Source organism: Ranitomeya variabilis, chromosome 6, assembly GCF_051348905.1.
Source record: "Ranitomeya variabilis isolate aRanVar5 chromosome 6, aRanVar5.hap1, whole genome shotgun sequence".
NCBI lineage: Eukaryota > Metazoa > Chordata > Amphibia > Anura > Dendrobatidae > Ranitomeya > Ranitomeya variabilis.
The window spans coordinates 416,722,924-416,741,174 of NC_135237.1; the positions used below are offsets into that span (position 1 = coordinate 416,722,924).

The window sequence follows — 18,251 nt, forward strand, 5'->3', positions numbered from 1 at the left end:
GGGCTAGGGTTGGGGCTAGGGTTAGGGCTAGAGTTAGGGCTAGGGTTAGGGCAAGGGTTAGGGCAAGGGTTAGGGCAAGGGTTAGGGCTAGGGTTGGGGCTAGGGTTAGGGCTAGTGTTAGTGCTAGTGTTAGTGCTAGTGATAGGGCTAGGGTTATTGCTAGGGTTAGGGCTAGTGTTACGGCTAGTGTTAGTGCTAGTGATAGGGCTAGGGTTAGGGTTGGGGCTAGGGTTGGAGCTACAGTTAGGGTTGGGGCTAAAGATAGGGTTAGGGTTTGGATTACATTTACGGTTGGGAATAGGGTTGGGTGTGTCTGGGTTAGAGGAGTGGTTAGGGTTACCGTTGGGATTAGGGTTAGGGATGTGTTTGGATTAGGGTTTCAGTTATAATTGGAAATAATCGGAATAAAAAGCGATCAAAAAAATGTCACATGCCCGAAAATGTTACCAATAAAAACGTCAACTCGTCCCGCAAAAAACAAGACGTCACATGACTCTGTGGACCAAAATATGTCAAAATTATAGCTCTCAAAATGTGGTAACGCAAAAAAAACATTTTTTTGCAATAAAAAGCGTCTTTTAGTGTGTGACGGCTGCCAATCAAAAATCCGCTAGAAAACGCGCTATAAATAGTAAATCAAACCCCCCTTCATCACCCCCTTAGTTGCGAATAATTAAAAAATTAAAAAAATGTATTTATTTCCATTTTCCCATTAGGGTTAGGGCTAGGGTTAGGGCTAGGGTTAGGATTAGGGCTAAGGTTAGGGTTAGGGCTAGGGTTAGGTTAGGGCTAGGGTTAGGGTTGGGGCTAGGGCTACAGTTAGGGTTAGGGTTGGGGCTAAAGTTAGGGTTGGGGCTAAAGTTAGGGTTAGGGTTTGGATTACATTTACGGTTGGGAATAGGGTTGGGATTAGGGTTAGGGGTGTGTCAGGGTTAGAGGTGTGGTTAGGGTTACTGTTGGGATTAGGGTTAGGGGTGTGTTTGGATTAGGGTTTCAGTTATAATTGGGGGGTTTCCACTGTTTCGGCACATCAGGGGCTCTCCAAACGCGACATGGCGTCCGATCTCAATTCCAGCCAATTCTGCATTGAAAAAGTAAAACAGTGCTCCTTCCCTTCCGAGCTCTCCCGTGTGCCCAAACAGGGGTTTACCCCAACATATGGGGTATCAGCGTACTCAGGACAAATAGGACAACAACCTTTGGGGTCCAATTTCTCCTGTTACCCCTGGGAAAATACAAAACTGGGGGCTAAAAAATAATTTTTGTGGGAAAAACAAAGATTTTTTATTTTCACGGCTCTGCGTTATAAACTGTAGTGAAACACTTGGGGGTTCAAAGTTCTTACAACACATCTAGATAAGTTCCTTGGGGGGTCTAGTTTCCAAAATGGGGTCACTTGTGTGGGGCTTCTACTGTTTAGGTACATTAGTGGCTCTGCAAACGCAATGTGACGCCTGCAGACCATTCCATCTAAGTCTGCATTCCAAATGGCGCTCCTTCCCTTCCGAGCCCTCCCATGCATCCAAACGGTGGTTCCCCCCACATATGGGGTATCAGCGCACTCAGGACAAATTGGACAACAACTTTTGGGGTCCAATTTCTCCTGTTACCCTCGGGAAAATACAAAACCGGGGGCTGAAAAATATTTTATGTGGGAAAAATTTTTATTTTTATTTTTACGGCTCTGCATTATAAACTTCTGTGAAGCCCTTGGTGGGTCAAAGCGCTCACCACACATCTAGATAAGTTCCTTAGGCGGTCTACTTTCCAACATGGTGTCACTTGTGGGGGGTTTCTACTGTTTAGATACATTAGGGGCTCTGCAAACGCAATGTGACGCCTGCAGACCATTCCATCTAAGTCTGCATTCCAAATGGCGCTCCTTCACTTCCGAGCCCTTCCATGCCTCCAAACGGTGGTTCCCCCCCACATATGGGGTATCAGCGCACTCAGGACAAATTGTACAACAACATTTGGGGTCCAATTTCTCCTGCTACCCTTGGGAAAATACAAAACTGGGGGCTAAAAAAATAATTTTTGTGGGAAAAAATTTTTGTTTTATTTTTATGGCTCTGCATTATTAACTTCTGTGAAGCCCTTGGTGGGTCAAAGCGCTCAAAACACATCTAGATAAGTTCCTTAGGGGGTCTACTTTCCAAAATGGTGTCACTTGTGGGGGGTTTCAATGTTTAGGCACATCAGTGGCTCTCCAAACGCAACATGGCGTCCCATCTCAATTCCTGTCAATTTTGCATTGAAAAGTCAAACGGTGCTACTTCCTTTCCGAGCTCTCCCATGCGCCCAAACAGTGGTTTACCCCCACATATGGGGTATCAGCGTACTCAGGACAAATTGTACAACAACTTTTGGGGTCCAATTTCTCCTGCTACCCTTGGAAAAATACAAAACTGGGGGCCAAAAAATAAGTTTTGTGGGAAAAAAAAGATTTTTTATTTTCACGGCTCTGCATTGTAAACTGTAGTGAAACACTTGGGGGTTCAAAGTTCTCACAACACATCTAGATAAGTTCCTTGGGGGGTCTAGTTTCCAATATGGGGTCACTTGTGGGGGGTTTGTACTGTTTGGGTACATCAGGGGCTCTGCAAATGCAACGTGACGCCTGCAGACCAATCCATTTAAGTCTGCATTCCAAATGGCGCTCCTTCCCTTCTGAGCTCTGTCATGCGCCCAAACAGTGGTTCCCCCCCACATATGGGGTATCAGCATACTCAGGACAAATTGGACAACAACTTTTGAGGTCCAATTTATCCTGATACCCTTGTGAAAATACAAAACTGGGGGCTAAAAAATCATTTTTGTGAAAAAAAAAAAGAATTTTTATTTTTTTGGCTCTGCATTATAAACTTCTGTGAAGCACTTGTTGGGTCAAAGTGCTCACCACACATCTAGATAAGTTCCTTAGGGGGTCTACTTTCCAAAATGGTGTCACTTGTGGGGGGTTTCAATGTTTAGGCACATCAGGGGCTCTGCAAACGCAACATGGCGTCCCATCTCAATTCCAATCAATTTTGCATTGAAAAGTCAAATGGCGCTCCTTCCCTTCCGAGCTCTGCCCTGTGCCCAAACAATGGTTTACACCCACATATGGGGTATCAGCGTACTCAGGACAAATTGCACAACAATTTTTGAGGTCCAATTTCTTCTCTTACCCTTGGGAAAATAAAAAATTGGGGGCGAAAAGATCATTTTTGTGAAAAAATATGATTTTTTATTTTTACCGCTCTGCATTATAAACTTCTGTGAAGCACTTGTTGGGTCAAAGTGCTCACCACACATCTAGATAAGTTCCTTAGGGGGTCTACTTTCCAAAATGGTGTCACTTGTGGGGGGTTTCAATGTTTAGGCACATCAGGGGCTCTCCAAATGCAACTTGGCGTCCCATCTCAATTCCAGTCAATTTTGCATTGAAAAGTCAAATGGCGCTCCTTTCCTTCCGAGCTCTGCCATGCGCCCAAACAGTGGATTACCCCCACATATGGGGTATCAGCGTACTCAGGACAAATTGTACAACAAATTTTGGGGTCTATTTTCTCCTGTTACCCTTGGTAAAGTAAAACAAATTGGATCTGAATTAAATTTTGTGTGAAAAAAAGTTAAATGTTCATTTTTATTTAAACATTCCAAAAATTCCTGTGAAACACCTGAAGGGTTAATAAACTTCTTGAAAGTGGTTTTGAGCACCTTGAGGGGTGCAGTTTTTAGAATGGTGTCACACTTGGGTATTTTCTATCATATAGACCCCTCAAAATGACTTCAAATGAGATGTGGTCCCTAAAAAAAAATGGTGTTGTAAAAATGAGAAATTGCTGGTCAACTTTTAACCCTTAACTCCGTCACAAAAAAAAATTTTGGTTCCAAAATTGTGCTGATGTAAAGTAGACATGTGGGAAATGTTACTTATTAAGTATTTTGCGTGACATATGTCTGTGATTTAAGGGCATAAAAATTAAAAGTTGGAAAATTGCGAAATTTTCAAAATTTTCGCCAAATATTCGTTTTTTTCACAAATAAACGCAAGTTATATTGAAGAAATTTTACCACTATCATGAAGTACAATATGTCATGAGAAAACAATGTCAGAATCGCCAAGATCCGTTGAAGCTTTCCAGAGTTATAACCTCATAAAGGGACAGTGGTCAGAATTGTAAAAATTGGCCCGGTCATTAACGTGCAAACCACCCTTGGTGGTGAAGGGGTTAAGCATGTTGACTGTGAATTGTTTCATGGATGTGGGTATAGGTGAGGAGTCCAAAAAATATTCTACCGCCTGTATACCATCACTATGCCGGATATTAGTGTACAAACTCTCGACGTCACATGACACCAAAAACGTGTCATCACCAATATAAAGACCATCTATTTTTTTCAAAAATTCATTGGTGTCCTTAATGAATGAAGGCAAGTTCTCAACTAAAGGTTGTAATTTGGAGTCGATAAATTTACCGTATTTATTTTCTCCAAATAATTACCACAGCCGGATATTATAGGTCTACCAGGTGGAATTTTTTGGCCTTTATGGACTTTCGGAAGTAAATAAAATGTCGATATAGCAGGCTCTGGTACCTGTAGAGCTGTATATAAATCCTTGTTAATAACACCTGTATCAAGAGCATCTTTTAAAATGACTAAGAGTTCACCTTTAAACTTCCCCAGTGGATTAAAAGTCAATTTTTTATAGTATATACTATTCTTCAACTGTCGAAATGCTTCGGATTCGTACATCTGTTTAGGCCAAATCAAGGTTTCCCCCCTTGTCAGCCTGTCCTGTTATTGATACTTTTGTTAAAACTGTAAGTAAGGAATTCAATAAAATTCCACGTTTTCCTTTTACTGAGAATCTTAATAGGACCAAAAAAATGGCCCTAAAAAATTTGGAGAAATTAACTGATGTGGTGATAAAGCCGGCTGACAAGGGGGGCAACGTCGTGATTTGGCCTAAACAGATATACGAATCCGAAGCATTTCGACAGTTGAAAAATAGTATATACTATAAAAAATTGACTTTTAATCCACTGGGGAAATTTAAAGGTGAACTCTTAGTCATTTAAAAAGATGCTCTTGATACAGGTGTTATTAACAAGGATTTATATACAGCTCTACAGGTACCAGAGCCTGCTATATCGACATTTTATTTACTTCCGAAAGTCCATAAAGGCCAAAAAATTCCACCTGGTAGACCTATAATATCCGGCTGTGGTAATTATTTGGAGAAAATAAATAAATTTATCGACTCCAAATTACAACCTTTAGTTGAGAACTTGCCTTCATTCATTAAGGACACCAATGAATTTTTGAAAAAAATAGATGGTCTTTATATTGGTGATGACACGTTTTTGGTGTCATGTGACGTCGAGAGTTTGTACACTAATATCCGGCATAGTGATGGTATACAGGCGGTAGAATATTTTTTGGACTCCTCACCTATACCCACATCCATGAAACAATTCACAGTCAACATGCTTAAATTCTCATTAGAAATTTTTTTTTTTCTTTTTAAGGGGTCCCTCTACCTCCAGCTCCAGGGCACAGCCATGGGCACATCTTTTGCGCCCTCGTATGCTAATCTGTTCCTGGGGCTGTGGGAGAGGGACCTCTTCCATACCGAGCCAGTGTCATCAATGGACCGCATCCTTATTTGGGTGCGGTTCATTGATGACATATTCTTTATCTCGCAGGGGCCTATAGAATCACTCCAGGCTTTTATGGAACAACTAAATCAAAACTCCTTAAATATCCATTTGACATACAAATGTGATAAAAAAATGTATAGAATTCTTGGATGTGGGTGTACATAGGGATGATGATGGCTGTTTGTATAGTGACATCTTCCGAAAGTCAACAGCGGTAAACTCTTTGCTACATGCCTCATCGTCACACCCTCCAACAATGATTAAATCAATCCCTATAGGCCAATTTTTGCGCCTACGGAGGATATGTACTAATGAGGCAGACTTTGAGAAGCAGGCTCTGGACCTTATGGCAAGATTTTTAGAAAGAGGATACAGCAAACGCTCAGGGAAAAAGGGATATAATCGTGCAAAGCACATAACTAGACATCAAGCGCTTTATGAAAATAAACCACCTAAACATGACAGAGTAGTAAGGTATATCACACAATATCATGGCCAGAATGAACTAATGAGGGCCTATATAAATAAATCTTGGGCCATCCTGAAGGCCGATCCTGTTCTGTCGCAGTACATTGGTGAGACATCTAATATCACTTATCGTAGATGTAGAAATCTGAAGGATCAACTTGTAAGGAGTCATTACTCTTACAACTCAGAAATTCCATCTGTTCTCACAAATATAAAAGAAGTACCTGGTTGCAAGCCGTGTGGCCATTGCATCGCATGTTCAAATATTGTAAGAACTGATACATTTTGCAACCATAATGGTACCACTATGTATAAAATCAAACAGGCCATAACTTGTACCTCTAAAGCTGTGATTTACCACGCTAAATGTCCTTGTTCCCTGGTATATGTGGGAATGACAACTAGACAACTCAACATACGTACCAGGGAACATGTGCGTGGGATTATAGCTGCGAAAGAAGTGGAAGAGATATCCTTACTAAAAACAATTCCAAAACACTTCAAATTGCATCACGGGTGTGATGCATCATTGCTAAAGGTGACCGGTATAGACATGATAAAGAGCAATGAGAGATGTGGGGAAATAAGTATGGCCTTAGCGAGAAAAGAAACAAAATGGATCTGGACGCTTGACACTGTGTCACCCAAAGGATTAAATGAGAATCTGAGTTTTATACCTTTCCTGTAAACCACTGTAATATTTTAATTTTGTTTTATTGCATTTTATTCATTTTATCTTTTTAATCGGTTTTAGTTCCTGTTTTACACTTACCTTGCTTGGATTGTGGGATTTGGATACTGCCGGTCATGTTGGATGGCGGGACTATGGAGCTTGCTGTATATCTCAAGTCTCTATGAGTGAAAAATACCAAGAAGACGGAGATTAGATAGAATAATGTTATTCATAATTCTGGTTTATTATCTACCATTTTCTGCTCCTCTGTTGTCCATGTAATTTTATCAATTTTCCTATATTCTAGTGCTAAGATAGGTAATATATATGCATTTATTTGTTATGGACAATTTCTTTACTAATGCATATTGTTTAAATATATTGCCCCAATATGTCTGGTAGCTATATATATATATTTTCGCGTGTAAATGAGTAATAAGTATGAATACTTCTTACTTTTTTTCTTTCTTTTCGGTGCTACATGCACATATTTAATTCCTATGTATGCATTCTGGCCACATTGTTCATCTACATACATATTGGATTTCTGCAGGCATATTATGTGCCATACTAATAGAATTACGCCCACAGTATTAATTATATATATATATATATATATATATATATATATATATATATATATATATATATATATATATATATATATATATATATATATATATATATATATATACATATAACTTTATTGAATATGCACCTTTGTTCTCTCTACACGCTGTGCCCCTGGTTGTGCGCATGCCCTGCCTGTGTCTGTGAGCTCCGGCACTCCGCGTCCATGTTACCTTGGTTACGCCGGGTACTCCGTTCCTGTGCGGCCGGTCATGTGACGCGGGGACCGGAACTCGCGGACCTCCAGTCTGCGCATGCGCCGAAAACACTCGGGCCACAGCGTCTATTACAAACCACGCTATAAAAACCCCTTTTCCATCACCATTGACCACCCCCTGACGAAGGAAAAATATCCGAAACGCGCGTCGGGCGCACGCAGGTTCAGGTCTTGATCTCCCCCAGGTATACATCAAATATATTTTATATTCATTCATATTGCTGTGCTATCCTATATTAGCAATTGGTGACCTATTGTTTGGCCTAAATATAGGCCTACATAAGTGGGCACTCTGTTACATTGGGTTATATAATCCCTGGCTATTATGCACTTTTTTTGCACTACTTTGCACAGCGATATAAAGTTAAATTATTATTTTTTGCACATAACTTATTAATATAATCTTACAATCACGGTTTCTTGGATATTGTTAACACTTTTTATTGGTACCTTTGCATTTTATGATATGCACAGCTTAAAATGAGGTTATTCTATTGAGCATTTTTTCTCCCTGACCTCGTAAGTAGGGTATATATACCCTTTATATGTGTTATTTTATATAACAAATTATTTTATTATTGTATGTAATTGTTGCCAATCTTATAAATAAAGGCCTATTTTTTTATTCCCGTATTTATTGATTTTTTCTGGTGATCTCCTATCCACGGTGGTTTGGTATTTGTCACATTCAATTGTGGAACTTATTTTTATTCAAAGATTTATTGATTAAAATGTACTTTGTGGAATAACCCTTTTAATGGGATTGACCACTACTGACATTGAAGACTTATCCTACAGGTGGGACCTCATGTCTGTCCAATTTCACTTTTTAATGAAGATGACAAATTATTTCTAATCATGTGCTCAATTGTCTGCTTGAATAATGTCCAATACTGAGGGCAGGAAGAGTCATTTAATTAAAAGTACAAAATGTCATGATTTATTTTTCAACATAACCAGCAACAGATTTTATTCTTTTCCTTATGAAGTGCAATTCAATAAAATCATTTGAGTTGGTCTATTTTAAGAAAAAGAATATACTTACACGAGTGGAATGACCAATAAAGAAAACGGCTTGTTTTCCACCAACACCAAAATAAGAGATGTCACTGTTAAGACTGCGTGGCATAGAAGGAGGACGGACATAACTTTCTTCATCACTATTACAAAACAAAATTAACAACGTCACATTTTCTCTGAGAGTAAAAAGCAACTATAATATAAGTTTTGTTCCAGAAGGCTACAATATGGTCACTTTTTAAACAGTAGTAAACATAAATATGAGCATTTTCTGTCACTTATGTAACACATTTTTAACCCCTTCACACCAAAGCCCGTTTTCACCTTCCTGACCAGGCCAATTTTTACAATTCTTACCACTGTCACTTTAAGAGGTCATAACTCGCTTTAACTCCTTCACCCCCGGAGCTTTTTCCGTTTTTTTCTTTTTCGTTTTTCGCTCCCCTCCTTCCCAGAGCCATAACTTTTTTATTTTTCCGTCAATATGGCCATGTGAGGGCTTATTTTTTGCAGGACGAGTTGTACTTTTGAACGACATCATTGGTTTTACCATGTCGTGTACTAGAAAACGGGAAAAAAATTCCAAGTGCGGTGAAATTACAAAAAAAGTAAAATCCCACACTTGTTTTTTGCTTGGCTTTTTTGCTAGGTTCACTAAATGCTAAAACTGACCTGCTATTATGATTCTCCAGGTCAGTACGAGTTCATAGACACCTAACATGACTAGGTTATTTTTTACCTAAGTGGTGAAAAAAAAATTCCAAACTTTGCTAAACAAAACAAAAAAACAAACAAATTGCGCCTCCATTTTTCATGATCTGGGGTCGGTTGAGGGCTTATTTCTTGCGTGCCGAGCTGGCATTTTTAACCCCTTCACCCCCAAGGGTGGTTTGCACGTTAATGACCGGGCCAATTTTTACAATTCTGACCACTGTCCCTTTATGAGGTTATAACTCTGGAACGCTTCAACGGATCTTGGCGATTCTGACATTGTTTTCTCGTGACATATTGTACTTCATGATAGTGGTAAAATTTCTTCGATATAACTTGCGTTTATTTGTGAAAAAAACGAATATTTGGCGAAAATTTTGAAAATTTCGCAATTTTCCAACTTTGAATTTTTATGCCCTTAAATCACAGACATATGTCATGCAAAATACTTAATAAGTAACATTTCCCACATGTCTACTTTACATCAGCACAATTTTGGAACCAAAATTTTTTTGGGTGACGGAGTTATAAGGGTTAAAAGTTGACCAGCAATTTCTCATTTTTACAACACCATTTTTTTTTAGGGACCACATCTCATTTGAAGTCATTTTGAGGGGTCTATATGATAGAAAATACCCAAGTGTGACACCATTCTAAAAACTGCACCCCTCAAGGTGCTCAAAACCACATTCAAGAAGTTTATTAACCCTTCAGGTGTTTCACAGGAATTTTTGGAATGTTTAAATAAAATTAAACATTTAACTTTTTTTCACTCAAAATTTGTTTCAGCTCCAATTTGTTTTATTTTACCAAGGGTAACAGGAGAAAATAGACCCCAAAATTTGTTGTACAATTCGTCCTGAGTACGCTGATACCCCATATGTGGGTGTAAACCATTGTTTGGGCGCAGGGCAGAGCTCGGAAGGAAAGGAGCGCCATTTGACTTTTCAATGCAAAATTGACTGGAATTGAGATGGGACGCCATGTTGCATTTGGAGAGCCCCTGATGTGCGTAAACATTGAAACCCCCCACAAGTGACACCATTTTGGAAAGTAGACCCCCTAAGGATCTTATCTAGATGTGTGTTGAGCACTTTGACCCAACAAGTGCTTCACAGAAGTTTATAATGCAGAGCCGTAAAAATAAAAATCATATTTTTTCACAAAAATGATCTTTTCGCCCCCATTTTTTTATTTCCCCAAGGGTAAGAGAAGAAATTAGACCACAAAAGTTGTTGTGCAATTTGTCCTGAGTACGACGATACCCCATATGTGGGGATAAACCACTGTTTGGGCACATAGCAGAGCTCGGAAGGGAAGGAGCGCTATTTTACTTTTCAATGCAAAATTGACTGGAATTAAGATGGGATGCCATGTTGCGTTTGGAGAGCCCCTGATGTGCCTAAACATTAAAAACCCCCACAAGTGACACCATTTTGGAAAGTAGACCCCTTAAGGAACTTATCTAGATGTGTGTTGAGCACTTTGACCCAACAAGTGCTTCACAGAAGTTTATAATGCAGAGCCGTAAAAATAAAAATCATATTTTTTCACAAAAATGATCTTTTCGCCCCCATTTTTTTATTTCCCCAAGGGTAAGAGAAGAAATTAGACCACAAAAGTTGTTGAGCAATTTGTCCTGAGTACGACGATACCCCATATGTGGGGGTAAACCACTGTTTGGGCGCATAGCAGAGCTCGGAAGGGAAGGAGCGCTATTTTACTTTTCAATGCAAAATTGACTGGAATTAAGATGGGATGCCATGTTGCGTTTGGAGAGCCCCTGATGTGCCTAAACATTAAAAACCCCCACAAGTGACACCATTTTGGAAAGTAGACCCCCTAAGGAACTTATCTAGATGTGTTTTGATAGCTTTGAACCCCCAAGTGTTTCACTACAGTTTATAACGCAGAGCCGTGAAAATAAAAATTCCTTTTTTTTTTTCACAAAAATGATTTTTAGCCCCCAGTTTTGTATTTTCACAAGGGTATCAGGATAAATTGGACCCCAAACTTTGTTGTTCAATTTGTCCTGAGTACGCTGATACCCCATATGTGGGGGGAACCACTGTTTGGGCACATGACAGAGCTTGGAAGGGAAGGAGCGCCATTTGGAATGCAGACTTAAATGGATTGGTCTGCAGGCGTCACGTTGCATTTGCAGAGCCCCTGATGTACCCAAACAGTACAAACCCCCCACAATTGACCCCATATTGGAAACTAGACCCCCCAAGGAACTTATCTAGATGTGTTGTGAGAACTTTGAACCCCCAAGTGTTTCACTACAGTTTATAACGCAGAGCCGTGAAAATAAAAATTCCTTTTTTTTTCACAAAAATGATTTTTTAGCCCCCAGTTTTGTATTTTCACAAGGGTACCAGGATAAATTGGGCTCCAAAAGTTGTTGTCCAATTTGTCCTGAGTACGTTGATACCCCATATGTGGGGGGGAACCACTGTTTGGGTGCATGACAGAGCTCGGAAGGGAAGGAGCGTCATTTGGAATGCAGACTTAAATGGATTGGTCTGCAGGCGTCACGTTGCATTTGCAGAGCCCCTGATGTACCCAAACAGTACAAACCCCCCACAAGTGACCCCATATTGGAAACTAGACCCCCCAAGGAACTTATCTAGATGTGTTGTGAGAACTTTGAACCCCCAAGTGTTTCACTACAGTTTATAACGCAGAGCCGTGAAAATAAAAATTCTTTTTTTTTTCACAAAAATGATTTTTTAGCCCCCAGTTTTGTATTTTCACAAAGGTATCAGGATAAATTGGACCCCAAAAGTTGTTGATCAATTTGTCCTGAGTACGCTGATACCCCATATGTGGGGGGGAACCACTGTTTGGGCGCATGACAGAGCTCGGAAGGGAAGGAGCGCCATTTGGAATGCAGACTTAAATGGATTGGTCTGCAGGCGTCATTTTGCATTTGCAGAGCCCCTGATGTACCCAAACAGTACAAACCCCCCACAAGTGACCCCATATCGGAAACTAGACCCCCCAAGGAACTTATCTAGATGTGTTGTGAGAACTTTGAACCCCCAAGTGTTTCACTACAGTTTACAACGCAGAGCCGTGAAAATAAAAAATCTTTTTTTCCCACAAAACTTATTTTTTGGCCCCCAGTTTTGTATTTTCCCAAGGGTAGCAGGAGAAATTGGACCCCAAAAGATGATGTCCAATTTGTCCTGAGTACGCTGATACCCCATATGTTGGGGTAAACCCCTGTTTGGGCACACGGGAGAGCTCTGAAGGGAAGGAGCACTGTTTTCCTTTTTCAACGCAGAATTGGCTGGAATTCAGATCGGATGCCATGTCCCGTTTGGAGAGCCCCTGATGTGCCTAAACAGTGGAAACCCCCCAATTATAACTGAAACCCTAATCCAAACACATCCCTAACCCTAATCCCAACGGTAACCCTAACCACTCCTCTAACCCAGACACACCCAACCCTATTCCCAACCGTAAATGTAATCCAAACCCTAACCCTATCTTTAGCCCCAACCCTAACTGTAGCTCCAACCCTAGCCCCAACCCTAACCCTAACCCTAGCCCTAACCCTAGCAATAACCCTAGCCCTATCACTAGCCCTAACACTAGCCGTAACACTAGCCCTAATCCTAGCCCTAACCCTAGCCCTAACCCTATCCCCAACCCTAGCCCTAACCCTAGCCCTAACCCTAGCCCCAACCCTAGCCCCAACCCTAGCCCTAACCCTAGTCCTAACCCTTGCCCTAACCCTAACCCTAGCCCTAACTCTAGTCCTAACTCTAGCCCTAACCCTAGCCCCAACCCTAGCCCTAACCCTAACCCTAGCCCTAACCCTTGCCCTAACCCTAACCCTAGCCCTAACTCTAGTCCTAACTCTAGCCCTAACCCTAATGGGAAAATGGAAATAAATACATTTTTTAATTTTTTTATTTTTCCCTAACTAAGGGGGTGATGAAGGGGGGTTTGATTTACTTTTGTGGGTTTTTTAGCAGATTTTTATGATTGGCAGCTGTCACACACTGAAAGACGCTTTTCATTGCAAAAAATATTTTTTGCGTTACCACATTTTGAGAGCTGTAATTTTTCCATATTTGAGTCCACAGAGTTATGTGAGATCTTGTTTTTTTGCGGGACGCGTTGACGTTTTTATTGGTAACATTTTCGGACACGTGACATTTTTTGATCGCTTTTTATTCCGATTTTTGTGAGGCAGAGTGATCAAAAACCAGCTATTCATGAATTTATTTTGGGGGAGGCGTTTATACCGTTCCGCGTTTGGTAAAATTGATAAAGCAGTTTTATTCGTCGGGTCAGTACGATTACAGCGATATCTCATTTATATCATTTTTTTATGTTTTGGCGCTTTTATACGATAAAAACTATTTTATAGAAAAAAATAATTATTTTGGTATCGCTTTATTCTCAGGACTATAACTGTTTAATTTTTTTGCTGATGATGCTGTATGGCGGCTCTTTTTTTGCGGGACAAGATGACGTTTTCAGCGGTACCATGGTTATTTATATCAGTCTTTTTGATCGCGTGTTATTCCACTTTTTGTTCGGCAGTATGGTAATAAAGCGTTGTTTTTTGCCTCGTTTTTTTTTTTTTTTTCTTACGGTGTTTACTGAAGGGGTTAACTAGTGGGGCAGTTTTATAGGTTGGGTCGTTACGGACGCGGCGATACTAAATATGTGTACTTTTATTGTTTTTTTTATTTTATTTAGCTAAAGAAATGTATTTATGGGAATAATTTTTTTTTTCTTTTCTTTATTTAGGATATTTTTTTTACACACATGTGGGGAATTTTTTTTTAACTTTTTTACTTTGTCCCAGGGGGGGACATCACAGATCATTGATCTGGCAGTGTGCACAGCACTCTGCCAGATCTGTGATCTGCTGTGCAGGGCTGCAGGCTTACCAAGTGTCTGCTCTGAGCAGACACTCGGTAAGCCACCTCCCTCCCTGCAGGACCCGGATGCCGCGGCCATCTTGGATCCGGGACCTGCGGCGAGGAGGGAGGTAGGAGACCCTCAGAGCAACGCGATCACATCGCGTTGCTCCGGGGGTCTCAGGGAAGCCCGCAGGGAGCCCCCTCCCTGCGCGATGCTTCCCTATACCGCCGGTACACCGCGATCATGTTTGATCGCGGTGTGCCGGGGGTTAATGTGCCGGGGGCGGTCCGTGACCGCTCCTGGCACATAGTGCCGGATGTCAGCTGCGATATGCAGCTGACACCCGGCCGCGATCGGCCGCGCTCCCCCCGTGATCGCGGCCGATCTGCTATGACGTACTATCCCGTCGAGGGTCAGATAGGCCCAGGTCACCTCGACGGGATAGTACGTCAAAGGTCACAGAGGGGTTAATGATTCCAATTCGGTGCAGATACGTTCTTTTGATTGCCCGTTATTGCATTTTAATGCAATGTCGCGGCGACCAAAAAAAAACGTAATTCTGGCGTTTCGATTTTTTTCTCGTTACGCCGTTTAGCGATCAGGTTAATGCTTTTTTTTTATTGATAGATCGGGCGATTCTGAACGTGGCGATACCAAATATGTGTAGATTTGATTTTTTTTATTGATTTATTTTCATTGGGGCGAAAGGGGGGTGAGTTAAACTTATATATTTTTTTTATTTTTTTCATTTTTTTTTACTTTTGCCATGCTTCAATAGCCTCCATGGGAGGCTAGAAGCAGGCACAGCACGATCACCTCTGCTACATAGCAGCGATCTGCTGTTCGCTGCTATGCAGCAGAAAAGCAGGTGTGCTGTGAGCGCCGTCCACAGGGTGGCGCTCACAGCTACCGGCGATCAGTAACCATAGAGGTCTCAAGGACCTCTATGGTTACCATTCTGACGGCGATGACATTTCTGGCCGCCCGGCCGGATGCGGTAGTTAAATGCCGCTGTCTGCGTTTGACAGCGGCATTTAACTAGTTAATAGCGGCAGGTGAATCGCGATTTCACCCGCCGCTATTGCGGGCACATGTCAGCTGTTCAAAACAGCTGACATTTCCCGGCTTTGATGCGGGTTCACCACGGAGCCCTGCATCAAAGCAGGGGAGCTGACATCGGACGTCCGTCCGATGTCAGTAAGGGGTTAAAGGATCCTGGTGATTCTAAGAAAGTTTTCTCGTGACATATTGTACTTTATGATAGTGGTAAAATTTCTTTGATATGACTTGTGCTTATTTGTGAAAAAAAACAGTAATTTGGTGAAAATTTTGAAAATTTCAGTTTTCAAACTTTAAATTTTTATGCCCTTAATTCAGAGTCATATTGCACAAAATAGGCAATATTGCCTTGCGCAGGCGTGTACTCCGAAGGACAGAGAATGAACTTCAATCCAATATTGCGGCAAGCATGCAGCCAGGGGGTAAGGAAAGGGTGAATCAAACACCCTAAAACATCGCCCATATGACCCAAAACTGGTCCCGACAAATTCAGGTGACGGTAGAGATTTGAGAATAACATCTCTGGAACTCTTAGCTTTGAGATGTTCCTCAAATCATCTATTCATAGATGCATTGACCGGGCTACCGATGTTGCAGCTATATTGGCCCGTATTATTGCTGCGGAGGATTCCCAAGTTCTCCTGAGCAGTCCATCTGCTTTGCGATCCATTGGATCCTTTAAAGCGGACGATTCCTCAAATGGAATTGAGGTCTTCTTCACCACTTTTGCCAACGGAACATCAATCTTGGGAACTTCAGCCCACACTTTTAATGTCCTCTGGATTATAAGGCAAACGGAGTCTGAAATCTCTGGGAACTACTAGTCTCTTCTCCGCTTCCTGCCATTCTTCTATAATCATGGAACAGATGTGATTGTTGACTAGAAAAACCTTTGTGACCTGGGCATGTAATCCTCCAAACATCTCATCCTGGATCGAGGTCTCCTCTGGCGTGTACTGTAACTGCATGGTGTTACGAACTGCATGAAGAAGCTCATCTGTATCTGCCGCCGAGAAGAGATATCTCTTCCCTCTGCCCAATGATGCGTCTCTTTCCTCCTGGTCTGAATCCTCCGAAATCTCGCCTTCGGAAGAGGGACTAGACTCTCTCTTGGCCTTTTCCGTGATGTTTGCGGTTCCGACTGGCTTGTTTGGGGAAGATTCAAGCTTGAGATGGATGCCTGAACCTCTTGACGAATCATTGTCCTCATACTGGCTAATAATGCAGTCTGTTCATCACCCACAATTTTAGATGTGCACGACTTGCATAGTGGCTTCCGCCAATTTTCCGGAAATTTAGCAGCACATATCGGGCATTTATTTTTCCCTGATTTTTTCCTTTCGGATGCGGGGATAGGAGGCTCTGCCTAGGATAGATAGAAAAACATAGATACACCTTGTAGATAGGGAAGTAGGGGGAGGGGTAAGCATTGTGGTATGGCTTAGTATAGCCTACTCATGTGCCCCTGAAGCTGGTCAGTCCCCTCAGGTCTGGCTGTTTCCTCCATAGTGAGGACAATTTACCATATAGCCGAGTGCTCCTTTTGTCAGGATGGCCGGTGGCATACAGACCCCCAAAAGACGTTTATATAGGATTTACCTGGTTGATCCTGCCCTCTTTACCGCCGCTGCGATTTACCGTGCTGCCATGCCCTGAGGCCGGCGCTGCTGCCGGCGCCATTCTCTCACGCTGCCGCCGGCGCCATTGCTGCCGCAACCGGAAGTGACGCGGCCGTCGCGGCCGGAAGTGACGCGGCCGCTGGACCCGGAAGCCATGGAAGCTGATGGGGAACGCTGCGGCCGCACGCTGGAACCGGCCGCTGCTAGAAGCGGCCACCGCACTCACCCCCCGGCAGAAGGCGCCCGGACCGAGAGCCCCCTGAGCGGAGGAGACAGACCCGACCCCAGGAGCAGCGCTTCACTGGGGAGGCTGAGGGACCCCCATAGCAGGTATCAGCCGCAGATATCTTGCGGCAGGGAAGGGAAAGGCAGGGCCCCCCGATCCCCACCATCTGCACAGCACCGTCGGAGGAAAAGCTTGCCGTTCCTATCCACAGTGGGACAGGAAAAACACTGGTGGGTGGAGTGGGGAGGGTCCTTTTAACTGCTTGTTGTTCCTGTCCCACTGAAAGCAAGAAGGACGTCCTCCAATGGTGCTGTCAGGATGGTAAACTGGAAAATAAACATTTACTTTTCTTTCACAAAAATTTTCCTTCAGACCTAATTTTTTTTTGTAACTTTTGCAAGGGTAACAGGAGAAAATGGACCATTTATTTTGTTGTGCAATTTCTCCTGAGCATGCCAATACCCCATATGTAACATAGTAGCATAGTTATTAAGGTTGAAGGAAGACTTTAAGTCCATCTAGCTCAACCCATAGACTAACTTAACATGCCCCAACATGTTGATCCAGAGGAAGGCAAAAAAAAAAAAAACAACCATGTGGCAAATAGTAAGCTCCACTTTGGGGAAAAAAAAATTCCTTCCCGACTCCACATACGGCAATCAGACTAGTTCCCTGGATCAACGCCCTATCAAGGAATATAGTACGTATACCCTGTAACATATGTGGGGGAAATCTACTGTTTGGCACACGGCAGGGCTCGGAATGGAAGGAGCGCCATTTCACTTTTTGAATGTCAAATATGCTGGAATAATTAGGAGTAGCCATGTCGCGTTTGGAGAGCCCCTGATGTGCCTAAACAGTGGAAACCCCCAAAAAGTGACACCATTTTGGAAACTAGACCACTTAGGGAACTTATCTAGATGTGTATTGAGCACCTTGAACCCCCAGGTGCTTCACAGAAGTTTATGACATTAAAGGGCCACTGTCACCCCCCTCCAGCCGTTATAAACTAAAAGAGCCACCTTGTTAGAATGCAGCATTACTGCTGCACAAGGTGGCTCTTTTAGTTTTAGGTTCAAGTATACCCCAA

General features: G+C 42.1%; 1 protein-coding gene across 1 annotated transcript in view; it reads right to left on the reverse strand.

The window, feature by feature from the left end:
* SMCHD1 (structural maintenance of chromosomes flexible hinge domain containing 1) overlaps window positions 1-18,251 on the reverse strand; it is a 584,899-nt gene that overhangs the window by 528,469 nt on the left and 38,179 nt on the right. Inside the window, exon 6 of the mRNA XM_077270310.1 lies at window positions 8,685-8,799. Within this exon, the coding sequence (XP_077126425.1) occupies window positions 8,685-8,799 (115 nt within the window). The remainder of the gene's footprint in view (window positions 1-8,684; window positions 8,800-18,251) is intronic.